This window comes from Vidua macroura, chromosome 11 (genome assembly GCF_024509145.1).
Source record: "Vidua macroura isolate BioBank_ID:100142 chromosome 11, ASM2450914v1, whole genome shotgun sequence".
Lineage (NCBI taxonomy): Eukaryota > Metazoa > Chordata > Aves > Passeriformes > Viduidae > Vidua > Vidua macroura.
In genome coordinates, this window is record NC_071581.1 from 21,545,518 (window position 1) to 21,570,727 (window position 25,210).

At 51.3% G+C, this 25,210-nt stretch overlaps 1 protein-coding gene across 4 annotated transcripts in view; it reads left to right on the top strand.

The window, feature by feature from the left end:
- The first annotated feature begins 193 nt into the window (after window positions 1-193).
- ZC3H18 (zinc finger CCCH-type containing 18) overlaps window positions 194-25,210 on the top strand; it is a 46,783-nt gene continuing 21,766 nt past the window's right edge. The window contains exons 1-10 of one of the 4 annotated variants that reach the window (XM_053987073.1): window positions 696-717; window positions 1,985-2,096; window positions 7,340-7,935; window positions 10,620-10,704; window positions 11,550-11,698; window positions 12,090-12,182; window positions 12,732-12,889; window positions 14,440-14,472; window positions 15,942-16,059; window positions 18,618-18,916. In XM_053987073.1, coding sequence (XP_053843048.1) covers window positions 7,354-7,935; window positions 10,620-10,704; window positions 11,550-11,698; window positions 12,090-12,182; window positions 12,732-12,889; window positions 14,440-14,472; window positions 15,942-16,059; window positions 18,618-18,916 — 1,517 coding nt within the window. In that variant the 5' untranslated portion in view covers window positions 696-717; window positions 1,985-2,096; window positions 7,340-7,353. Of the gene's footprint in view, window positions 264-695; window positions 718-1,209; window positions 1,222-1,984; window positions 2,097-7,339; window positions 7,936-10,619; window positions 10,705-11,549; window positions 11,699-12,089; window positions 12,183-12,731; window positions 12,890-14,439; window positions 14,473-15,941; window positions 16,060-18,617; window positions 18,917-25,210 lie in introns of those variants that run through there. The other 3 variants (XM_053987074.1, XM_053987075.1, XM_053987076.1) reach the window with 3 other exon arrangements.

The following is a 25,210-nucleotide window of genomic DNA, read 5'->3' on the forward strand; positions in this document are numbered from 1 at the left end:
TGCGCGGCCCCTTTAAGAGGAGGGGGGGGAAGCGAAGCGCGCGCTCCCCCGCCCCGCCCCTCGCGCCGCCGCCGGGGGCCCGTCGCGCGCGGATGACGTCACGCCATGGCCGCCCTGCGCCGCCGCGAGTAGAGGCCGCTCCGCCGCCCCGTCCCGCGCTGCCGCCGCCGCCCCCGCCGGCCCCCGCCGGCCCCCGCCGCCCGCCGGCCCGCCCCCGCTGCGCCCCGCACCGCGCCGGGCCCCCGCCGCCCCTCCCGACGCCGGTGAGCCGCCGCCCGCGCCGCCGCGGCCTAGCGCCGGGGAGGGGGGGGCGGGCCCGGGCCCGGCGGGAGTGGGGGGGGGAAGCGCGGGGCGGGGGCGGCACCGGAGAGGGGGGGACAGCGGCACCGCCGGGGAGCGGCCCGGGAAGGGCGGCGGGGAGAGGAGGGGAGCGGCCGGCGGTGCTCTGAAGGGGTCGGGGGGGACGCGGGAGGCCGGAGGGCGCTCGGGGCCGGGAGGGCGCGGAAATGAATGAATTGCCCCGTTTGTTCGGGGCGGGGAACGGGGAGGGGGCGGCCCCGGCTTCGGGGGGAGCCGGAGGCTTTGGGGGGGGGTCGGGACAGAGCGCAGGGGTGCGGGAGGCTCTGACCGTCCCCCCTCGGCAGGCAGTGGGAACAGGGAGAGCGGCAGCAGCCGCGGGCACGGCAGGAGAGCCCGCCCGGCAGGAGAGGCTCGGAGGTGAGGGGGCACAAACTGCGGGGCCCGGCAGCGCCGGCACCCGGGACAGCCCGGGCTGGCCTTCGGGTCTGGCACCTGCGGGGGCGGCTCTGAGTGGGATTGGGGTCTGTCACCTGCGGGGTCAGCTCTGAATGGGATTGGGGTGCATCAGCTGTGGGGTCAGCTCTGAATGGGATTGGGGTGCATCACCAGCAGGGTCAGTTCTGGGGTGGGTTTGGGATGCATCACCTGCGGGGTCAGCTCTGAATGGGATTGGGGTCTGTCACCTGCGGGGTCAGCTCTAGGCTGGGTTTGGGGTCCATCACCTGTGGGGTCAGTTCTGGGGTGGGTTTGGGGTGCATCAGCTGTGGGGTCACCTCTGAATGGGATTGGGGTGCATCACCTGCGGGGGCAGCTCTGATTGGGATTGGGGTGCATCACCTGTGGGGTCAGCTCTGGGGTAGTTTTGGGGTCCATCACCTGTGGGGTCGGCTCTGAATGGGATTGGGGTCCATCACCTGCGGGGTCAGTTCTGGGGTGGGTGTGGGGTTTGTCACTCATGGGGTCAGTCCTGGGGTAGTTTTGGGGTCTGTCACCTGCAGGGTCAGCTCTCAGGTGGGTTTGGGGTCCGTCACCTGTGGGATCAGTTCTGGGGTGGGTTTGGGGTTTGTCACTCATGGGGTCAGTTCTGAGGTGGGTTTGTCACCTGCAGGGTCAGTCCTGGGGTGAATTTGGGGTCCATCAGCTGCAGGGTCACCTCTGGGCTGGGTTTGGGGTTTGTCACTCATGGGGTCAGTTCTGAGGTGGGTTTGTCACCTGCAGGGTCAGTCCTGGGGTGAATTTGGGGTCCATCAGCTGCAGGGTCACCTCTGGGCTGGGTTTGGGGTTTGTCACCCATGGGGTCAGTTGTGGGGTGAGTTTGGGGCCCATCACCTGCAGGGTCAGTTCTCAGGTGGGTTTGGGGTCTGTCACCTGCAGGGTCAGCTCTCAGGTGGGTTTGGTGTCTGTCACCTGCAGGGTCAGCTCTGGGGTGGGTTTGGGGTCTGTCACCTGCAGGGTCAGCTCTCAGGTGGGTTTGGGGTCTGTCATCTGCAGGGTCAGCTCTCAGGTGGGTTTGGGGTCCATGACCTGCAGGGTCAGCTCTCAGGTGGGTTTGGGGTCTGTCACCTGCAGGGTCAGCTCTCAGGTGGGTTTGGGGTCTGTTACCTGTGGGGTCAGCTCTGGGGTGAGTCTCCTCAGAGCTGCAGCAAGGACAGCACCTCCAGGGTGTGAATTCTTTCTTCCCAAGGTTTGCCTGGATTCAGGGAAAGGCTCCCAGTTTATCAGGACAGCTCTTTGCCAAACTGCTGATCCAAAATCAGTCTTTTGAGTGGGATTATCCCAAATCCTGCTGGAGCCAGGTATGACCCTGCTGCTTGTCTCTTCCTGAGGCCCTGAGAACTCACACCCAGCATTTGCTGGGGGAGAGCTGCAGGAAAAATCAGCTGTGCTGGGAAAACAGACTGCAGCTGCTTTTCCCTTCAGGTCCCCACCACAAATCCATGGGGAACATTCCCCATTGGAGCTCTCTGAGCTCTGCTCAGCTCCTGGAAATGCCTCTCAGCACCAGACTGTGGTTTGGGTTTGGGGCATTAAAGGGTGCCCTGAGAGCTGCTGAGTTCCCTGGGCATCCTGCACCTCAGAGCTCCCTAAGGATGGCCGAGGAATGAGGATTTGGGTTAATTAACCCTGTTAGCAGCTGGAATTGCAGTCAGGCCAGGGCTGCACACGGGTTCATCCTCTCAGTGTTCTGTGCTTCCCCTCTCCTGGATCCTGAGGAATTGATTTCCTGCTGTCACTGCTCTTCCATGCTTTCCCCTGTGTTGCTTCCTGCCCTTGGTTTTGCTTTGCCTCTGCTTTTGCAGTTCTTTGTTCCCTGAATCTTTGTGTGCTGCCCTTCTCTCCTCACCTGTCCTGTCAGCACTGTTCCCTCTCCTCAGCTCCCTCGTGGTTCCTGCCTGCTCTTGCACCCTGCTCCAGAACTTTGCTGCTCTGCTTGCACCCCTGCATGTCATGGCTCTGATTCACAGCAGCTCTTTGGCTTTTAGGAAGTGGATTTTATCCTTTCATCCCAAAGATTTCAGCCTGAAGGGAAAAGCTCCCTCTCTTTTTTTTTCCCTTCCCATGTGTCCTGTGACCTCCCCCAGGGCTGCCAGGGGGACAGAAATGGGGAATGCACTTGGTTCTTCATATCCATGAATATTTGTAGGATTTTAAGGCTCTGCCCAGCTCCAGGTTTTTGTAGGAACTCAGTTCCTGCCTGGAATCTCTTCCCTTTTAATTTTGCACCTTTTGGTGCTGTTCAGTTAACAACAGAGAATAAATTGGGCCTGATTTTACAAAAGGAGCTGCTGGGTTAAAATTCCTGCTCTGACTCCTCTGGCCTTGTGAAAATCAAGTGACAAAGGTGTGAGGTTCAGGGTATTATTTAAAAGTGTCCTGGCCAGGTGGAAGAGGGGTTTTAAAAGCAACTTAAGTAGCAAAGGGCTTTTCTCTCCCTGCCCTTAGTGCTGTGCCAAGGCTGCTTAATCCCAGTGCTTTAAGTTAAAAAATCTTGGATGTCATTAAGCTTTGATAAAAATATCTTCTACAGGAAGTGAAGAAGGTGAATTTAAATTTCTGTAGCATCTCCACAAATTTCTCCTCCCCTTTTTAGGGGGGGAAATGTGTCATTTTGAATGTTTCTAAGGAGGCTTTAGTAGGAGCAAATTGGCTCCTGCCTGGTGCATCCAGGCACGGTGAGGATGGCCAGGCAGGAGGAGCACCTCTGTCCCACCTTGTGCAAGCCATGGGACTCTGATCAATTCAGGAGCAGTTCATCCTTCATTCCCTAATTTGAGATATTGCAGAGCCCAGGCTGTGAAACTTCCAGGTCACTGATGTGCTGTGGGACTAAAAGCTCCTCATTCCTGGGAAGTTCTGCTGCCACATCCTCAATTTCTTCCCTCAGAAGCTGTGATCTGCTTTGAAGAGGCTCTCAGCTCACTGAGGCATGCTCAAGTCATTCCAAAAGCAAGGAAAGACCTTTTTTTTTTTTTTTTTTTTGCCTGAAAATGCCCCTTATTTATTTCATTTACTCTCCATGGCAAGGCTGGCCCAGCTCATTTAGCCTGGAGAGGTTTGGGAGCCTGGCTGGAATTCCCAGTGCCCTGTGCTGCCCCAAGCTGCCTCAGACACTCAGGAAAGGAATATTTGACACACTTTGAGCAAAAGGAGCTGCTTTTGGAACAGAAATAGTTGTGCAGCTGGGACCAAAGGCAGCTTTGCCTGAATTTTCAAGATTTTTAAAGATAAAAGGCTGCTCGGTGAGAGGCATTAATACATCCCTGCCTCTTGCCTGAGCTGCAAGTCAAACAAGCTTATCTGGGGCTTAGGAGAGTTAATTTTTTGCTTTTATGACTGGTTTTGAACTAGGAAGGAACTGGCTTAGTTTTAAGGCACAAAAAAAGGCCAAGTTTATGATGAGGGAGGGATGAAACCTGGGGGTTTCTGCTCTGCCACGTCTGTCACTGCTCTTTGATTTCAAATACTTCCAAGGAGTAAATTTTTCTCAGTTTTTGTGATTTTTGTCTTTATGTTTCCCTAAAGGACAGCAGAAAGGAATTTAAAAAACCCCAAATGTACAAAAATCCCAAAACCCCTAAAAAATCCCCAAAATCCTTTCAAGATTTCAGAGATTTGGGATAAATCGTGATTTTCACATTAAGAAGACCTCTCCAGAAAAAACCTCTCACAATTGCAGAGATTTGGGATAAATTGTGATTTGCAGTTTAAAAACCATCTCAAAAAAAAAAAAAAAAACCCTCATAGAATTCCAAAGATTTGGAATAAATTGATTTGCAGATTATTTTAAGACAACACTTAAAACTGGAATTAAACTTGCTGTCCTGTTCCATCATCAGGCAGTTTTCCTTTTCATTTCCTTTTAATTTCCAACTCCCAAATTTTTTCCTTGCTGCTGATTTTACCTTTGGACATCTGGGCTTTGTTTTGGGACATTTCCATGCAGGGTAAGATTGCTGCCAAAATCTGCTTTGTTGGTTTTGGGCAATCTTGGAGCAACAGCCCAATCCCTGAATCCAAGGAAATACACCCCAAAAAAAAAACCCTCCCTGCCTGGATTTTGTGAACCCTTCTCACTTGGGCCATCATTTATTGTGTTTCTTATCATTTCTGCTGATGGAAATTAATAGGAAATTATTACAACTACTGGATGCTCTGGATTTTATAAAAGCTGCTGTGCAGGTCAGTGTTTTGTATTTCAGTGTTTTATATTCCTCACCATCAGAACATATTTGTTTCCTCCCATCCTTCTAAAGGTCTCCATGTCAAACACAAAAAGCCATTTGCTTCACTTAAATACCTTTTTTTTTTTTAATTCTTTTTTTGGTGCTGCGTATTTGCAAGAGAACAGAAAACAAATTTCCTGAGTCCACGTGCCCCTGGCAGATTTGATATTTCTGGTGGCCTCCTCAGGCTGACCTTTGTGTTCACACAAAGTCACTTCTCAGGCACTTGGGCAATTAAAATCCCCATTCTGAATTAAAATCCCACTCTTGGAGCCAATAATGATTTGTGCAGGAATTTATGAGCTCAGCATCAGGTTTGATGTGCTCAATAAGGAGATCATTTGCTTCAGCTCCATCCTGGGGCACTGCTCAGAGTTGCTGTCACCAGGAGGCAACTTCTGGTTTTTCATTTGGGTTTGACCTTGTCAGGGAAATCAGAACCTTGCTGGTGAGCCAGAACCAACTTCAGTGTGCAGAGGAAGAAGAGGAGCTGGGAGGGAGCTCAAAATGTGGATTTTCTGCTGCTCTGGGCCCTGCTGATGTTGAGATCATCTCGTGTTGATCAATTAACTGATAGCAGCAGGGCTCTGAGGGCTTGGGGAGAGCACAGTCAGTCCTAAAATACAGCTTAAGGTCCTTCTGGGAGTGGTTTGAATTTATTTTCTGGTTTTAATTCCTCTGCAGACCTCCCATAGTATAAGGAGCAGCGTTTTCTGGAGTTGATCTTGGGAGTTTGCAGCAAATTCTGTTCATTACCAAAAGATTTTGTGGGTTCAGGTGCTGGGAAGGCTCAATTTGCTTTTCTTGGGGCTGTGTTTGGTGTGTCTGTGGGGCTTTTTGATGGGAAATCACCTTTCCTGTGCAAAACCAGTTGGACAAACAGGGAAAAGTGTCAGGAAAAGGTGAAATAGGAACTTAATAAAAGATTAGTAAACTCTGATTTCGTGATGGGTGTGTTTCAAGGAGCAACCAGAGTCTGACATGGGTAGCATTTCTGCTCCAAGGGTTTTAAAAATAACAGGTGGAACTCTGCTCATTTATGCCATGGTTTTGTGGCAGCACTAAATGAACTTGCAGGGACCAGCTGGAGTAAAACATGGGACACATTAAAATGAAGATGATTTGTAATTCTGTGGCTTTTTTTAAGGGTATTTAGAGCTTTTGTGTGGATGTCACCCAGTCAGCTCAGCCAGTTCCAGTCAGGCATTTCTATAATTTATGGGATTTTTGTTTCTGGAGTAAAAGAAATTAATGTATGGCCCAGGTTTTTTTTCCCTGCTTTGCACCCTGCCCTTTTCTGTTGGGTTTATTGGCTTTATTCTTGACAGACATGGGATTTTGAACTTCCACCAAGCACATGTGTAGACATCTTCTAGGAAGGTCTCTGTGCAGGCAGCTGGATCTGCTGCTTTGAAGGGATTTTGGGCTCTTTACTGAGGGTTCTGCCCCCTCAGGTGAGACCCCACCTGTCCCAGCACAGGGAGGAGCTGGAGCTGCTGCAGAGATCCAGAGGAGGCTCCAGGAGGAGCAGAGGATGGAGCAGCTCTGCTGGGAGGAAAGGCTGGCACAGCTGGCATTGCTCACCTGGGCAGGAGAAGCTTTGGCCTTGCAGGACCTGAAAGAGCTGCAGGAAAGATGGAGAAGGACTTTGGACATGGGATGGAGGGACAGGACACAGGGAATGGCCTCAGGCTGAAGGAGTGCAGGGATAAGTGGGATTTTGGGAAGGAATTGTTCCCTGTGAGGGTGGGCAGACCCTGGCACAGGTGCCCAGAGCAGCTGTGGCTGCCCCTGGATCCCTGGCAGTGCCCAAGGCCAGGCTGGATGGGGTTTGGAGCACCCTGGGCTAGTGGAAGGTGTCCCTGCCATGGCAGGGGTGGGATGGGATCTTTATGATCCCTTCCAACCCAGACCAGTCTGGGGCTCTATGAAATTCCAACCTCAAGCTCTGTCATTGTCTGTGAAGGGCAGCACACTCCAGTCTGGGACAATATTGGAATCAGTTCTTTGTGCAGTTTAAACTCTGAATTTCCCTCTTGAAGGATCTATGGGAAGCCGTATTCCTGAATTTATGGCATCCCAGAATGGTTTGGGTTGGCAGGGACCTTAAAGCTCCCCTCCCTCCAACCCCCTGCCACGGGCAGGGACGCCCCTCACTGGGTTGGGTTCCTCAGGGCCCCATCCAGCCTGGCTTTCCAGGAGGTCCAAGAACCTTTCTTTAGGAAGCAAAGCACGGGAGAATGAGTCCCTGAGGGTGAGGCTTCCCTGCTTGCCCAGTTTGCTGCCCATAACCAGAGCTGTTCTCTGCCCTGCAGACTCTCGGGGACTGATGGACGTTTCCGACAGCCCGGAGCGAAACCCCTGCTCTCCTGAGGAAGAGGACCAGCAGCTTTCTGATGAGGAGGTCCTGAAGGAGAGCGGCTCAGAGCGGGAACTCGATGGGGAGGGTGGCCAGGGGAGCCTCCTGGGCGAGGAGGAGGAGGCAGGCAGGGCCCTGAGCCGGGGAGAGGAGGAGAACCACTCTGACGAGGAGGATCGGCTGAGCGAGGCCAAGTCGCAGGAATCCGACACCAACGAGCAGAGCGTGGAGCTGAAGAGCCCCCGGCCCCACAAGGGGGAGGAGGAAGACAGGACAAACGACCTGGAAGTGTCCTCTGTCACCAGGGAGCTGGATGAGCACGAGCTGGACTATGATGAGGAGGTTCCCGAGGAACCCAGTGCTGCTGCTGCAGAGGAGGACGGGGAGAAAGCTGCTGGGGAGGATGATGAGGAAGAGGAGAAAGGAGACGATGCCCCTGAGGATGAGAAGAAATCCAGCAGCAAAAGTGATGATGAGAAGAATGGGCAGGATCCCCTCAAGGAGAAGAAGAAAGAAGAGGATGATGGGGAAATTGATGATGGAGAAATTGATGTAAGTAGGAGGTGGGCAGAGCTGGTTGCTTCTCCCACTGCAATTCCTTCCTCCTCCTGGTGGGAATATCCACATCCCTGGTGTGCAGGGAACCCTTTTCCCTGGAGGTAAGGCCAGAGCATGGAGCAAGCCCTGATCTCAGGGACTGCCCTGTGCTGAACCAAAACTTTGTGCCAGAGCCATCAAAATGAGCTTTGTTCCCTCAGTGTGGGGAGACTCCAGTGCTGTAGGAAACTGCCCTGCCTCAGCTCCAGGGGGACTTGGGAATGATGCTGACAGCAAATCCCATGGATTGGGTGTCCAGGAGCTGTTCAGATGCAGGGCTGGTGCTGGGGGGTGGTTGTGCTGCTCAAACCCTGAGCCTGAGCTGTTCCTGGGGCTCCAGCAGCATCTGGGTGCTTAGAAAGGGATTGGAAGGTGATGGGATTTCTGGAAAATACCCAAGGCATGGTTTGGGGATGGGGTCAGGGACGTGCAGTGTTTCACAGCCCTGAACCAACCAAGATACTCAGAAAAATCAAAAGTGGGGTTTAGTTGCAAGTGGGGGTTAGGGAAAATCTCACCTTCAGCCATGGTTGTGTTCAGCAGGGAGCTCTGCAGAGCAGCAGCTGTTTTGTGCAGCTTAACAGCAATTTCCTCCTTTTCCATGAAGAAAACAGGGCAGAGTAATTCCAGTAAAACCCCTCCCGTGGGCTCCTGGTCTGGAATTGCATCCCAGTGGTGGGAGTGTGAAGAGAATTTGCTGGTGCAGAGCACCTGGGCTGGCTCCCCATTCCAGAATTCCAGCTGCACAGCTGGGCTGGGGTGTGGGAGTGTCCTGGGGACGTGCAGGGAAGCACTGGAGTGGGGTGGGGTCACTGCTGGGGCTCCTCAGCTGAGCAGGGGAGATGTTCTGTCCTTCCAGGGCCCATTCCTGTGGGTCTGACCTGGCCACAGGGACCTGGGAAGCTCCTGGAGCCTCACTGTGCTCCTCCCTTTTCTCTAAAGAATCATATTTGGTGTGGTTTTTACTCTCCCTAATTCACTGACAAGTCTAATTGCTTTCAAAAATGATGTAGTTTTTCTCCCTCGTGCCCATCCTGGCAGGTGATTTTGTTCAACACGTGTTTTCCAAAGGTTTTATGTATTCCTGAATCAGTTAGAAGGAATTCCAGTAGTTAGGGGCAGAAAAAAAATTCCTGGAGTCCTCACTCCATGCCTGCTCCTTGATTAAAATATGAATGCTCTCCTTTGGAGCCTGAGGCATTCTTGGGAGCTCTCCTCACAAAGCAGGAGATGAATCTGTACCCTGGTTTTCATACATTAACTCATAACAGCATTCTCAGCTGCCTGATTCCAAGGAGACCTCCCAGAAATAAATACTTCCCCTTTTGTTCCAGACTTCACACAGCTCTTTTGAAAGCAGCAGAGTGGAGCTGGTTCTCCCATTCATGCAGCACTGAAAGCCAGCCCCAGCTTTGGGGAAAACTTCAAGCTCTGCATTTTCTTCTGCTTTCAGCCTCCTGGCGTGGAGGGAGGGGAATATTAATGTAAATTTTAATTGGAATATAAGTGCAGGCTTTTAAATCCGTTGCTGTTGAGGAGAGCTCTCTGTCCCTGGCTGGCTCAGGAATGCAGCAGGAGAGGCTCTTCACCCTCCTCTCTGTGCTCCTGGGTTTGTCTGCAGCCAAGGGATGGCTTTTTCCTTCTGCCCAGCTGCTCACCGGATCAAAGGAGAGAATTTCCCTCAGTTTTCCACCCAGAGAACAGCTGTGGCCAGGCAGAGGGAAGGCCTCTCCAGATGCTCCCTCTTCACCATGTTTCACGTGCTGAAAATGGGGAAATGGAGGCAGAGAGGGAAAACCAGGATGTCCTTTGGGATGAAATCCTGATTTCCTGGCCAGATACCTGTGACACCTCTCTGGTCATTGTACCTTTGCCTCCTGCATCCCCAGCTCCTTTCAGCTCCTTTTGGCTTTCCAAGTGCAGCCTAACAAAGCTGGGGAAGGGTTTTTTTTTTTGTTTTTTTTTTCTCCTTGGAGAAAGGAGAAAATGCTGGTACTTGAAAGTTCCAAGAACTTTTCTTCTGGAGGTGTTTCATGTCTGTTATTTCTTAATCTTGGAGCAACCTCCAGCTACCAGAATTTATTCCTGGGGTTGCAGTCCCTGGGGATGAGGCACAGTTTTGTTTGAACTGGTTCCCAACTCCAACGTGGAGCTGAGGAGTAGAAGGGAAGGTGGAGATGACTGGAAGAAATCTGTTGGATTTATCCTGAAAAGTTCATTTGTGACATTGTCCCTGGAGAGGGACTTTGGACAAGGGTATGGAGTGATAGAACGAGGTGGAACTGGCAGGGTTTGGTTGGATATTGGGAAGAAACTCCTCCCTGGGAGGGTGGGCAGGCCCTGGCACAGGGTGCCCAGAGCAGCTGTGGCTGCCCCTGGATCCCTGGCAGTGCCCAAGGCCAGGCTGGACGGGGTTTGGAGCAGCCTGGGACAGTGCAAGGTGCTTTTACAGCCACCTGGAATCCTCAGTCTTCACCTTGTGCAGGTGCTCTGGGGCATTCCTGTAACCTGACCTTGTTTTTCTCCCATGGTTTTCCCCCAGGGTGGCTCTCAGTGCCTGGTGTTTGAGCAGACTGGGAAATGCCAGGCCCTGCAGGGCACGCCCCACATGAAATGTCAGCTTTGTGTGTCTGTTCCAGGATGATGACTTGGAAGAAGGGGAAGTTAAAGACCCCAACGACAGGAAGGTGAGGCCACGGCCCACCTGCCGCTTCTTCATGAAAGGTAACCACACTCTGGGGTGTGTGAGGAGCCAAAGCTGCTGCAGCTGGTCCTGTTTGGGGATTTTTGTTCTCCATTAAGCTGCTGTTACATGATAAATTCTGCCCCAGGCATCCTCAGCATCACCCTGCTGTTTGTTGGTGGCCAAAGCTGAATTTTCATGGAGCCACTACACAAAAAGGGCTTTGCCCTCAGCGGGGTGGGCCTGCAGGAGGTAAATAAAGGGAGACTTGCAGGAGTTTTTGGAATAAAACACAGAGGTTGTGGCTGCCCCATCCCTGGAAGGGTCCAAGGCCAGGCTGGAGAGGGCTTGGAGCAGCCTGGGGTGGTGGAAGGTGTTGGGATTGGAACTGGATGGGCTTTAAGGCCCTTCCAGCCCAGACCATTCCATGATTCTGCTCCCTGCCTCACCACTGTTTGTTTGGGATGCACTGTGGTGCTTGCTTTGCCCTCAGGTTTCTTGTGAAAGGCAGAGCTCCTGATTGGAAATGTTTGTCATTAACAAATGAGGATCTCATAGGCTCATTCCTACATTTAACTAACAGTGTGTGTCCAGCTCTCCCTTCTCCCCATGGGAATAAGGTTCTTGTACATGGATCCATCTGTGTCTGGATCTCTTTGTCCCCTCTGGCAGGTGGAGAGTGCCAAATCTCTCCCCATGTGTGTGAAAACAGCTAAATCCCACCCAAGCTGGCGAGGAGCAAAGTCAAACCACCTCCAACAACGTTACTCCTTAAAGGGTTTTAAAAGCCTGGTGGGGTTTTTGGTGGCTGTGGGGCTGAAGTGCAACACTCTGAAGTGCTGCTTGCTGCTGGAAGCAGGGATCTAACAGCTGTGTGTTCCCACAGGGCACTGCACATGGGGCATGAACTGTCGCTTCATCCACCCCGGAGTGAACGACAAGGGGAATTACTCCCTGATCTCCAAACCTGAGCCCTTCTCCCCCAACGGTGCCCCTCCCATGGGCCCTCACCCGCTGATGCCAGCCAACCCCTGGGTATGGAATCTCTTCTGGCTGTTTATGGCTTCTGCACCACCCTCCCCATCCCTGCAAGTGTTCCAAGTGGGGTTTTGGAGAGCCTGGTCTGGTGGAAAGTGTCCCTTCCTCTGGAACCAGATGAGCTTCGAGGTGCCTTCCAACCCAAACCATTCCACCATCCTGGGCTTTTCCTCCTCTTTATTTTGACCTAATGCCTCAGCAGCTGGAGATGTGATTTTCAGGTGGAGCTCTTGGAGTTGCCAGTAGAGGGGGGTAATTTTCCATGCTTTCCCAGCTTAGTGCAGCTGAGGCACGTCTGGAGTGACTCTGAGGTAGCTTTACAAAGCACAGCTTTGCTGTTTAAAACTAACTCAAGTGTCTTCCCCTGCTCTCCTCACCTTTCCAACAGGGAGGCCCAGTGGTTGATGAAATCTTACCTCCACCTCCTCCAGACCCTCCAACAGAAAGTGCCTGGGAGAGGGGACTCCGGCATGCTAAAGAGGTAAATTCCTTCCTCAGGGAATTGCTGCCTCCAAAATCCACTGGAAAAGCTCCTTTTGGAGCACGAGTGTCTTGCTCTTTCTCCATTCCTTCTAATCTATTAAGTATGTTTTTTTGTGCATCACAGTTGTTAGACAGCCAAGAGGAGCTCAAATCCAGGTTGGGGGGGTTATATTTTAGAAATAGTGAGAATTTCTGTTCCTCAAGTCCAGCCTTGCACAAAGCAAAGCTTTAAGTTGATCCAATTTCCCTCCCTTCAGTACCTGTTTCTCCAATTTGTGATCACTGCAGGGGGGAAACTTCTGTTTCCTGCTGTTCTGAGCTAGTGGAACAGGGAATTAATCAGGAAAAGTCCAGTATCCTGCACATTCTGAAGGGAAGAAGGTGCTCTGGCTGCAGGAAATCTCCTGAGGGCAGGATTTTTAATATTCCAATTTCTCCCTGCCCCAGGAACCTTCTCACGCTGTTTTTGTGGTCTTTAAAAAGGTATTAAAAATATATATATATATATTAAAAAAAGGTATTAAAACTTCTTGTTCTCTTTAAAAAGGTATTAAAAAAAGCAACCATGAGGAAAGAGCAGGAGCCTGACTTTGAGGAGAAGAGGTTCACAGTGACCATCGGGGAGGACGAGCGGGAGTTCGACAAGGAGAACGAGTTTTTCCGGGACTGGAATTACCGCATCACCAGAGACGTCCGGGACCCCGCGTAAGAGACACCCCTGGGCTGCCCCAGGGATAACAGCTGGGTGGGAGTGCAGTGCAGGGAGCCTGCCTGGGGCTCACTGTCCCTCCAGACTGGGGGGGATGTCACCTCCAAACGGGGAGCAGCTCCCATGGAGCGGGAGGTTAAACACTTGAGCCGCCTCCGCTCGCGCCGGTTCAACCCCACCTCCCTTCCCAGTCTCCTTGAACCCTTCCTGCTCCAATCTCCTTGGAGTTCTGCTCCCTCCTGGGCTCTCTCCAGCTCTGCATTGCCTCCCTCACACCAGTGTGTTCTTCCAGCTTTTTTTCCTTCCTTTTTTTTTTTTTTTTTTTCCTTACCCTAACCATGAGAATTTAAAAGCGTTCCAGGTGAGGCTGCGAAGTTGGAGCGTGTTCAGTGTGCAGGAGCTGATGGCCCCAGCTGGGGCTTCTTTGCACTGGTGCAGAACTGGCTTAACAAACACCTGGACTGGTCCCAGTTAAACTGGGCACTGGGAGAAACAAAGCTGGCCACAAGAAGCACCCTAAATTTAAGTGTTCAGGTCATTGGGGTTTTAAGGTAAAATTGAAAGTGTTGGAGACCTCAAACCCAGCTCTGGGAAATTGTTTGGTAGTTCTCGAGCCAAGAAAAGGAATGGGAAGAGAATTTTTGGGAAAGAGGCTTGGATTCTGAAGGAATACAGGTGGATTTGTCTTTCCTTGCTCGTGCATCCTCTGTTCTTCCTACATGGACAGATTATGGAAATATTTCCACTCCCAGAGGGTTTGCAAGGCTTAGTTCTGTTTATTTTAGAGTGGATGAATTACTAAAAAACGTCTGGAAAGGAGTAGATTAAGCTTTTGTTCAATATTTTTTGATTTGCTCTGGAGTGCAATTCCTTTCCCTAATTAAAAAAAAAAAAAAAAAAAAAAAAAAACAAAAAAAAAAAAAAAAAAAAAAAACAAAAAAACAAAAAAAAAAAAAACAAAAAAAAAAAAACAAACTCTGTCCTCAGTTCTGAAGGAAAATAAATTTCTAAAGTATTAATATTTTCCTGAGTTTAATTAGCTCTGGATCTTGGCCTTGTGTTCCTCTCAGAGGCACCAGAGGTTTGCCCTCAGTGTTCTGGGGGCTGTTCATCCATTTTCTTCATTTTATGACTGACCTATGAAATGCACCAGCAGCATTTTGGGCCTCTCTGATGTAGGAACTGTTAAGAGCAGGCCTGGTTTTCCTATAGTCCAGAAAAAAATGTATTGCACATAACCAGTGTTAAACAAAACTCATCCAACAATTGGAATTCCTGAAAATTGAAGGCTGCGTGAGCAGGCTGTGACATTAAAATATCTTCATTGTGTGTGAAGGGAAAAGTTATGAATCTGCTGCTGTAAGCTCTAGAAAATACAGATTTTTCTCCTGCCCACACACAATTAGTTGCCCCATTGGACACCTTGCAGCCACCTGAGCACTGGAAGTGCAGCTGGGATGTGGAAAATGCTTTCAGCACTGTCCTGTGACACGTGGAGCTGTCTCAGTAGTTCATGAATCCCTTTTTCTTTTTTGAATAACTATAGGGAGGTGGACATCAAAGAAAACATTAACTATGGGTAAGCAGGTCTTTGATTCCAGTACTGTTACAACTGTAAGAAAATTTTCCTTTGCCTTTTTTTCCATTGCATTTCCTCCAACTTCCGAGGCCACAGATGGACCGCTGTCCCCTCAGCAGTGACTCAGTGGATATATTGGACTGTTTTTGGGGTGGTACCAATTGTTTTCTAATGATATAAGCACTGAATTACCAAAACACACAGCAGTGATCCTTTTTGAAATTAAAAAACCTCCACCAATATTATAGAAAGGGGAAATTTGGGCTTGAGGCTGTGTGAAAAAGCAGAGCTTCCTTTCTGGCGTGGCTTGAGATGTTTTCTTGTCTCGTTGAACACCTGATGTCACTGAATCCAGGCTGGTTTGGGGTTGTTTGCATCAGGAGTTTGTTGCATACCAAAATCCTACTTCTCCTTCCCTTGGCTTATTGCTTCAGTCCAAAAGAGAAATCCTAAATTATTTAAAAGCACTGAAAGAAATACAAGTACCACTCACAGGGCAGCACCTTCATCTTAACCTGGTTCTTTGGCACTTGTAAAATTCAAAAAGTGGCCCCTTTATTAGTTGTTTGATAAATCAGAGCCTCATTATGGATAATCTGGAATTTGGGAGCACTTGCTGTATAATCTTAGCTCTGCCACCAACTCCTCTGTGGCCCTGGAAGTTTCTTATTCCCTGTACCCCCTCCTCATCCTCACAGTGGATCTGATATTGGCACTCCAGGTGGTTGGATGTTGTTGAGTTGGGGGATTAAAACCATCAAACAATGTAAATAGAAATCAGGAAATGGAGGAAGCAGCTTTAAGGAGGGTGGGGTTTCAATCCTCCTCCTCCTCCCCAGAAATCCATCCTTCTGCAGTTTTGTGTGTGCCACCAGTCCATGGCTGGGCCAGCAGCTGATTCCCACTGGAGAATCTGAGCTGCAGAACTCGTGCCTTCATTCCAGGGGCTAATTCCAGGTGCAGAGTGTTGCTGACCCACCCCAAAAGCTCCACTGCTCCCTGTGGAAAGCTCAGCACCTGTCCTGTACTGGTGGCACTGGTGGCAGCCATCACTCCAGGGGCAGGGAACTGGGGAGTCTCCATCCCTTCCCCTCCTGAAGGAGTTTGGGATGAGCTGTGGGTGCTTGGGCAGAAATCCCAGCTCTCAATCAATGAGGCAGAGCATGTCCTGCTCCCTTTGCAGGCTCTCAAAAGCACTTTCTGTGTTTGCACCACATTGATTTGAAGGCTGAATTTTTGGTAGCTCTTTTTTTTGGTGTTTATCAAGAAAGGTTTGTGCTTTTCTCTGATAAGCCTCACTTTAAAAAGTCTTGTCTGGTTGGGCTGTGTAGAAAATAAACATCTCTGCACAGCCCTGCTGCACTGAACGTGGTTTTCTTGTCACAGTGGCTGAGCTGACCTAGCACACACAGTTTTTGTGGTGCCAAGGTGCCTTTTCCCTCTCTAACATTCCCTGTTTTTCATTGTAGGCTTGATCCCTATGCAGATCCCTATTATGACTATGAAATAGAGCGCTTCTGGCGTGGTGGGCAGTATGAGAATTTCAGGGTTCAGTACACAGACCCCGACCCCTACCGTAACTACAGAGTAAGTAAGGAAACTCCCCCTTCCCCCTTTTCCTTCCTGACTTTCTTCCAGGTTCTTCTGGGCCTTGGCACGGTTCCAGGGCAGTGCTTGAAACAGGAGTTTTCAAATCATTCAGTCTTGGCTTAATTCCAGCACAGAGTATGCTAGAGGTGAGGGCATGGAGGATGTTCTGTGCCAGCACCATGGGGGCAAAAGCAGTGTTCCAGGCTGGGGAGTGAGGCTGGGAAGCTGCCTGATGGAAAAGGACCTGGAGTGCTGGTTGAGAAGGCCACTGGCACCTGGCTGGCACCAGCCCTGGCATGGCCACAGCCCCAGGGCAGGGACTGTCCCCTGTGCTGGGCACAGCTGAGGCCACACCTGGAGTTCTGGTCAGGTTTGGGCTCCTCCAAGACAGACCTGGAGGGGATGGAGCGTGTCCAGGGAAGGGAATGGAGCTGGGAAGGGGCTGGAGGATCCTGAGGGAGCTGGGAAGAGGTTGGAGAATCCTGAGGGAGCAGGAAAGGGGCTGGAGGATCCTGAGGGAGCTGGAGAATTCCTGAGGGAGCAAGAAAGGGGCTGGAGAATCCTGAGGGAGCTGGAGGATCCTGAGGGAGCTGGGAAAGGACTGGAGGATCCTGAGGGAGCTGGGAAAGGGCTGGAGAATTCATGAGGGAGAGGGAAAGGGCTGGAGAATCCTGAGGGAGCTGGGGAATCCTGAGGGAGCTGGAGAATCTGAGGGAGCAGGAAAGGAGCTGGAGGATCCTGAAGGAGCAGGAAAGGGGCTGGAGGATCCTGAGGGAGCTGGGAAGGGGCTGGAGGATCCTGAGGGAGCTGAGGGGGCTGAGCCTGGAGCAAAGGAGGCTCAGGGGGCCCTCCTGGCTCTGCACAGCTCCTGCCAGGAGGGGACAGCCGGGGGGGTCGGGCTCTGCTCCAGGGAACAGCGACAGGAGGAGAGGGAACAGCCTCAAGTTGCACCAGGAGTTGATTAGATTGGATTTTAGGAAAACTCTTCCATGGAAAGGGTGTAAAACATTAGAAAAAGCTGCCCAGGAAAGTGGTGGAGTCCTCACTCCTGGAAGTGTTCAGAAAACCTGTGATGTGGCACCTGGGGACATGGTCAGTGGTGACCTTGGTGATGGTGCTGGCTGAGGGTTGCACTTGATGATCTAAAGGTCTTTTCCAACCTTAACAATTCCATGTCTGAGGTGGGAGGGTGGTTCCTGCTCCTGCTCCTTGGCTGCTCCTCAGTGTAGCAGTTGAGCAGTGCTTGCCCATCCTTGGACATCTTGGAGAGGGAGGGAGTTTCCAGGAAAGGTCCTGGTGCAGGAAAGGGTTCCTTGTTAATTCCTGGGAAGGAGAGGATTAGATTTGGGCAGGTGTGCTCTGTGTAGCAGCAGAGGCTCCAGCCTGACTGCAAATGTCAGGATTGAGGCCCAGGGCAGCAGCAGCCAGGTGCTGAAATCCCAGGAGTTGTGGGTGGTACACCAGGAATGGATCTGGATGACAACAAGGCTCTGAAACCTTTCCCTGCTCTTCCTTTCCCCTCATGCAAACTTTGTGCCTCTGGAGCAGTGACCAAACCAACCAGTCCTGCTCAGGGGGGAGCTTTTCAGTGCTTTCCATCAAATCCTTTCAAGAGTACCTTTTCCTTTGCTCTAAATCCTTGTTTTCTGCAGGACAGGAGCCTGGGCCTCACTGTGGCCACACATCACCAATTATTTTCCTGGTGCTCATTTGCAAAGTTAATTATCTGGTTATAGAAATGATCAGCAACGAGAGGAAAGACTTGTAAACAGCAATACATTTATTTAATGAGCTTCATAAACCAAATTAATCCAAGCGTTGCCTTTTGAAAACAACAGTTGTGTGGGATGTGATGCTGGGTTTGTAACCAGGTTCTGCTCAGCAGGATGCAGATTGTTGATCTCTGGATTATTGATCTCCAGACTGTTATTTATCATTGATCTCCAGATTGTTGATCTCCAGATTGTTGATCTGTCATTGATCTCCAGATTATTGATCTATCATTGATCTATCATTGATCTCCAGATTGTTGATCTGTCATTGATCTCCAGATTATTGATCTCCAGATTGTTATTTATCATTGATCTCCAGATTGTTGATCTGTCATTGATCTCCAGATTATTGATCTCCAGATTGTTATTTATCATTGATCTCCAGATTGTTGATCTGTCATTGATCTCCAGATTGTTGATCTACAGATCATTGATCTATCATTGATCTCCAGATTGTTGGATCTCTGGATTGCTGATCTATCATTGATCTCCAGATTGTTGGTCTCCAGATCGTTGATCTGTCATTGATCTCCAGATTGTTGATCTGTCATTGATCAGTCATTGATTTCCAGATTGTTGATCTGTCATTGATCTCCAGACTGTTGATCTATCATTGATCTCCAGATCATTGGTCTCCATGTCATTGTTTGCAGATTATTGATCTCAATCCTTTGCTGAGGGAGGGCGGATGTCATTCCTGGCGTTCCCAGGCCCGCCAGGCTTTGCTGGGAGCTGCTCCCACAGCATCACCGTGGCTTCTCTGTGTTTTTTTTTTTTTTCAAGGAAAGAGAGCGAGAACGGGAAAGGGAAAGAGAGACCAGACAGCGGGAGCGGGAACGGGAGCGGGAGCGAGAGCGGGAGCGGGAGCGGCGGCAGCGGGAGCGCGAACGGGAGCGGGAACGGGAGCGCGACAAGGAGCGGCAGCGGCGGAAGGAAGAGTGGGAACGGGAGCGGGAGCGAGTGAAGAGGGACGAGAAGGACAGGCAGCACAGGGACCGCGACAGGGACCGCGACCGCGACAGGGAGCGGGAGCGCGACAAGGACAAGGACAAGGCAAAGCCCCGGTCCCCGCTGCTCCCCAGGTAAGTGCGAGCTGGGATTGGCTGGTGACTGATGGGAGTGAGGATCCGGGTGGGTGTGACTGCTGAGGACAGTAGCAGTTCATGAGCCTTGTGGCCACTAAGTGGAGCTAAAACATCGGTGACAATGAGAGTGCAAAACCTGACCCTGAAAGCAGGGGTGTCCTTTGGTATGGAGATGGTCGGCTCCTCCCTCTTCCCTTCTGGCTGGAGAGGTTTTGGGAGGATGAGGGGCTGCTGCGGGTTGGATTCCTGGGAGGGCTGTGGTGGCTCCCTTTGAGGCTTTGAGAAATGTCTGTCACAAGAACCAGGGCTGCTTTGGGAGTTTGTGGATAGCGAAAGTATCTGGAGATTTGAGTACAACTCGAAAAAGTAAGGGAATTGTCCTTGGAACGAGTCTCTGCTCAGTGGAATTGCAGTGTGAGGTCAGGTTTGTTTCCTCTGACCACCCATTGTTTGTGGAAATCGTAGTTGTGTGAAAGAGAAAATGGAACCAGACAGACTGAAAGTGCAGGAATGTGATTCCTGTTTTGTTCCTCTGTCAATGATTTATGTACCCTGCCTTCCCAGCCTCTTCTGGCTGAGGCACATTTGTAAACAACTGGATAAATATCCCAGTGGAATGGAAGCTCTGATGTCACAACCTCGTCTGGTTCAGAATCATGGAAAAGTATCACATTTTTTGCAGAGGGACATTTTGGAGCAACCTGGTCTAGTGGAAGGTCCCTGCCCGTGGCAGGGGGGTGAAGTGAGATGGATTTCAATGTCCTTCTCAACCCATCCCATTCCATGATTTTGGGATCTCCAGGAAAACTGCTGAACAGTTTCTTGGGAAGAGTGGCAGACGGAGACTCCCACAGCATGTGGAGCACCCTGGGGACACACAGGGGTGTGTGGAGCACAGAGAAGTGCAGGGAAGCTGTTTCCCAAGATTTATTGGAGCTTTTCCTGCTGCCTGGTGTCTGTGCTGTTCCTCTGCACTGGAGGAAGGCGTGAAACACGATGGGCATGAGGAAGAGTTGGATCAATGAAGAGCAGGGCTAAGAATGCCAGGAATGAGGCTCCACGTGGAATCAGGGCTTAGCCCTGAATCCAACCCAAAATTTTTATCTGCATTACTGAAAGGTTAGCTGATTTTTGACCCTCTTTCCCAAGAGGAAGTGACAGTTTCAGAACGGTCTGGAGGAGCAGCAGCAGCTCCAGAGCAGTTATAGGAATACCATAATTACATGTTCCGTTTAATTATAATCTTCACAACCACAATTTGTGCACCTTAATTACCACCTTGCCCGGTGGTTTGTGCTCTCCTTGGCTTGGTGATGGGACAGATCTTGTCCAGACCCATGTGATGGAGATGATGTCAATGAAAGTGATGTCACCTGCTTGGCAGCTCGAGGTCATGAGTCAGTGACAGTCACCGTGACCCAAGGATGAGCCTGCTGGCTGCTCCTTCCCTTGGCACTCCTGGAGTCCTGGGGCAGGGCTCTCTTGGGAGAGTTTGGGCTGCCCAAAGGGTGCTGGGTAGGAACAGTGGCTGTGCTCACCAATCTCAGATCCATCTCATTCCATGAAACCACGTGGGAGCCCAGAGATGGGATGGACAGCACTCAGGGGATACACATTCCCTGCTTCCCTCTGGCACAAGGGAGCTGGGGATGCCTCTTGTGTCTCCAAAACAGGCTCCTTGAGATGAGTCTTGGTCATTCAGAAATAGTTTCTGCGCCTCTTTGCTTTTTTTTTGTTTGAAGTCTGCTACAGAGAGGGACTTTTCAAAGGGCATGGAGTGACAGGGCAAGAGGGAATGGCCTTAAGTTCAAGGGAGTGCAGGGTTAGGTGGGATATTGGGAAGGAATTCTTCCCTGTGAGGTTGGTGAGGCCCTGGCACAGGTTGCCCACGTTGGAAGGGACCCTAAAGCCCATCCCATCCCCTGCCATGGGATTTCAGTTCCCATGGTGGACATCCATGTCAACATGACCCCGTCCCACAGCTCTGCAGGTGTCTGGTGGAGAAAACAAACCTGCAGAAAGAAGTTTTGAAAAAGCTTTTTAACAAGTGAAAGCGTAATTCCAGCTTCTCCCTTGGAGGCCACATCCCTCATCCGCCACTTGGCGTTTCCCCAGGCGTCCCCGTCACGCTCGTGCCGTGACCTGGCTTTGGCCTGTGTCCCACGTCACTTTGTGACCAGCTCCCAACTTCCTCATGGCAGTGCAGCAGCTCGAGCTGTCTCACCTTTTCTCCAGAATCCTCCGTGCCAGGCTCCAGCGGGGCAGCAATCCTGGGATTGAGCAGCTCCCGAGCTCGTTTAACGTGTCACACCTGGGATTGCTCCGCGCTTCCTGGGAAGCAGGATGCACAGCAGGGCCACAGCACACACCTGGGGCTCTATTTATAGACTCTGGGCTTTCCCTAATTGCAGGATCCCAGCTTTTGGCAGGTCCAGCCTCTCCGGGCTGGCTCACGCCACGGCTGCCCGTTAACATTCCTGCCACTTCCAGGGCCCACGCGGCCCTGTCGCTAATGGGCTGGGAGAGCTCCTCCAGAGGGCTGGGAGAGCTCCTTCACAGGGCTGGGAGAGCTCCTCCATGGGGCTGGGAGAGCTCCTCCAGAGGGCTGGGAGAGCTCCTCCAGAGGGCTGGGAGAGCTCCTCCAGAGGGCTGGGAGAGCTCCTCCACAGGGCTTGGAGAGCTCCTTCACAGGGCTGGGAGAGCTCCTCCATGGGGCTGGGAGAGCTCCTCCATGGGGCTGGGAGAGCTCCTTCACAGGGCTTGGAGAGCTCCTTCACAGGGCTGGGAGAGCTCCTCCAGAGGGCTGGGAGAGCTCCTCCATGGGGCTGGGAGAGCTCCTCCATGGGGCTGGGAGAGCTCCTCCATGGGGCTGGGAGAGCTCCTCCATGGGGCTGGGAGAGCTCCTGCACAGAACGTGGAGAAGTCCTGCACAGAACGTGGAGAAGTCCTGCACAGAACGTGGAGAAGTCCTGCACAGAACGTGGAGAAGTCCTGCACAGAACGTGGAGAACTCCTGCACAGAACGTGGAGAACTCCTGCACAGGGGTTGTGCAAGCAGCGCTGAGCTTTGCCCAAGGCAGAGCTGAGGATGTCGGTAATTCCAGGTCCATGCCGGTCGCTCCCGCAGGAGCTGGAGGAAGGAACAAACCAGGAGCTACAGAATCAAGGGCTGAGAGAAGCCCAACAGCAAACAGCCAGGAATACAGGAACAAACTGCCTTTCCATTCTGCTGGAAGCAGGAAGGTTTAACCTGATCTCTAAACAAGGCTAAAAAGTTAAAAGGCTTTAGTTCAAGGCTAAAAACGTGGAGAAGCCGGAGTTGTTCCCAGCATTGCTGGGTGATGGAGCTGAGGAGGAATAGCATTTAACAAGGATTTAAACCCTGATGCATGCAGGGACAAGTGTTTCTCCTTGTACCTTTGGAAATAAGAGGCTGCGGTGTTTGGGCTCCAATGGGATTGTCACATGTGGATTGGCCTTTTTTGAAGGAATTCACAAAATCGTCTTCCAGTACCTGTAGGGAGCCACCGAGAGAGAGAGAGAGAGGGACTTTGAGCAAGAGCATGGAGTGATAGGACAAGGGGGGAGATGGATTCAAACTGGCAGAGAGCAGGTTTAGATTGGACTGTGGGAAGAAAATCTTCCCTCTGAGGGTGGGGATGTCCTGGCACAGGTTGCCCAGAGAAGCTGTGGCTGCCCTGGATCCCAGATCCCTGGAACTGCTCAAGGCCAGGCTGGAGCCACCCTGGGCTAGTGGAAGGTGTCCCTGCCCATGGCAGGGGGTAGAATGAGATGAGCTTTAAGATGCATTCCAGCCCAAACCATTCCATGGTTCTGTGAATGTGCAATTGCTGTTTTAAGCTTTGGGTTGAGGTTTTTTATTTCCCAAGCTTAAGGTGAGCACTCCAAGAAGTTTAAAATCTGCGATTGTACTTATGGTAAAACTGTTCCTCCTCCTCCTCCTCCTCCCTCCTCAGGCATTGAACACTCAGACAAGCCAGGACACTTTATGATCAATTAGAGGGATAACTTGGCTGTCTGTCCTCCTGCTCCCATCTCCAGAACGAGTTCTGATGCCCCAGGCTGGGCCTGATTTTTGCTGAGTGCAAAAATTCCTTCTTTTTCTCTCCGTCTTGCCGGTGGAGCTCCCTGTTGTGCAAAGCCTTTCAGGGATAAAGAAGTGACATGAAATATGTCCTCTGAAGAAACTTAGAGCAGTGCAAGATGTTCTGACCCTTAGCTGGGGGCAGAAGCTCCACACACTGAAATAATTTGCTTTAATCCTTTCTGTTGTTGCCATAGGCCTTTATCCCACCAGCATCTGATGGAATCTGTTTGTTCCAGGAGCTCGTGAAGCAACTCAGTGTTGTGGGGCCTGTTGGTAGTTGTATTCCCAAAGCCCTGAGGGAGATTCAGGAGATCATTCCCAAGGGGCAGTGCTGGCACTGATGTCCCTGTGACAGGGACAGCACCCAGGGAGTGGCTGGAGCTGAGCCAGGGCAGGTTTAGGTTGGATTATCAGGGAAAGGTTCTTCCCCCAGAGGGTGCTGGCACTGCCCAGGCTCCCCAGGGAATGGGCACGGCCCCGAGGCTGCCAGAGCTCCAGGAGGGTTTGGACACCACTCCCAGGGATGCCCAGGGTGGGATTGTTGGGGTGTCTGTGCAGGGCTGGGGTTGGACCCACCAGAGAGAGAAGGCACCTCAATTTTGCTGCCCCCTCAGCTGGGGTGGCGCTCGGTGTTGTTGATCAAGCAAGGAGGAAGAAGGTTCATGAGATGGGCATTGGTTTCTTTCCCACCTGCATTTCCTCTCCAAGGAATGCTGGGGGTTCTTCTGGGGAGCAGATTGGCAAAATGAACCATGGAGTGAGACATTGTCATCTCCAATCTTGGAGTTTGTCCTGACGTCTGACCTAAAAGTTCTTCCCATAAAGACCAGACAAGCTTCAAGCTGTGCCTGGGGAGGCTCAGGTTGGATTCAGGAGGAATTTCTTTATGGAAGAAATGATTGAGCACTGGAATGGGCTGCCCAGGGAGATGGTGGAGTCCCCATCCCTGAGGTGTCCAAGGAGGGACAGGACGTGGCACAGGGTGGGGATCAGTCACAGGTTGGACTTGATGACCTTGGAGCTCTTTTCCAACCTCAATGATTCTGGGATTCTCATGATATGGAGGCCCAATTCCATGGAACCACCAGTGCCAGGTAGGATGAGGAGAAGGAGGGGGCTCTTGTCCTCAGAGATGTTCCCAGGAGGTGACAGCAGCTCCGAAGGTGCCAGGAAGGAGCAGAGTCTGACAGACCATCCTGTCATTATCGCACACACCACGCTTTTTTTGGAAGGAAGTTCCCTCCATCAGGACTAAAACCTATTAATGGAGAGCACTTAGGCAGCCATTAAAAACCAAAATAACCCTGTGAGCGGGGACTCAGACACCTGACAGCAAAGTCAGAAAGGACAAATCATAAATCCTCCTAAAACCTTTCCAACAGGGAACGTTGAGCTTCTTCCCAGCTGCTCCCGAGGTGTCACCTGGAGTGTGAGGTGCTGCAGATTCCAGGACAAAAGGTTACGTGATCCCACGGCCGTGCTCACCCTTGTGTTGTTTTCTCAGGCTGGTTCAAGTTGACTTTGTTAATCTCTGAGCACGTTAATGAGCAGGATAACCCAGGCTCTGGAATCAATGCAGGTTATCCAGGGCCTGCAAGTCAGAAAGTGTTGGAATGAGCTTGATTAGATAAAGGAGTGGCAAAAAGAAGGGAATGCAAATGGAGTGATTCATGGTGGTGTGTGCACCACAAAGCAACTGAACTCGTTTTTTTGGAAGAATCTCTAATTCTGAGTGTTCCTGGGTCGTTGTTTTGTCTTTCCTGAGAGCTTCTGGGAGTCTCCCAGTGCTGCCAGCTGGATTTGTTCCTTATTTTTTGGGTGTAGAAGCTCTGAATGAAAGTAGCTGTCAGTGAGTTTTGGGAGGGCTTAGTGATGGCATCTCATCCTGCTGCCTAAAGGTGGGAGAATGGTTGGATTTGGGATCCTCTTCGTTTTCCCTGTGGAAATCTGTTAATTCCTAAAAGAAATCCTTCATTTGTTCCCGTTTGTCCTGCCACAGGAGGAAGAGCAGGCAGGACAGACAGCTGTGTGCTCTTCCTGGTTTTGGAGCTGGGCATTGGTGAAAGCCTGGAATGCCCTGATTTAGTCTGTGTCCATGAAAATTGAGTGAAGGGGGGAACACCTCTGTCCAGGGGCATGGATTTGCTCTGCAGGTGTCTGCACCTCCCTGGGCAGCTTCCAGG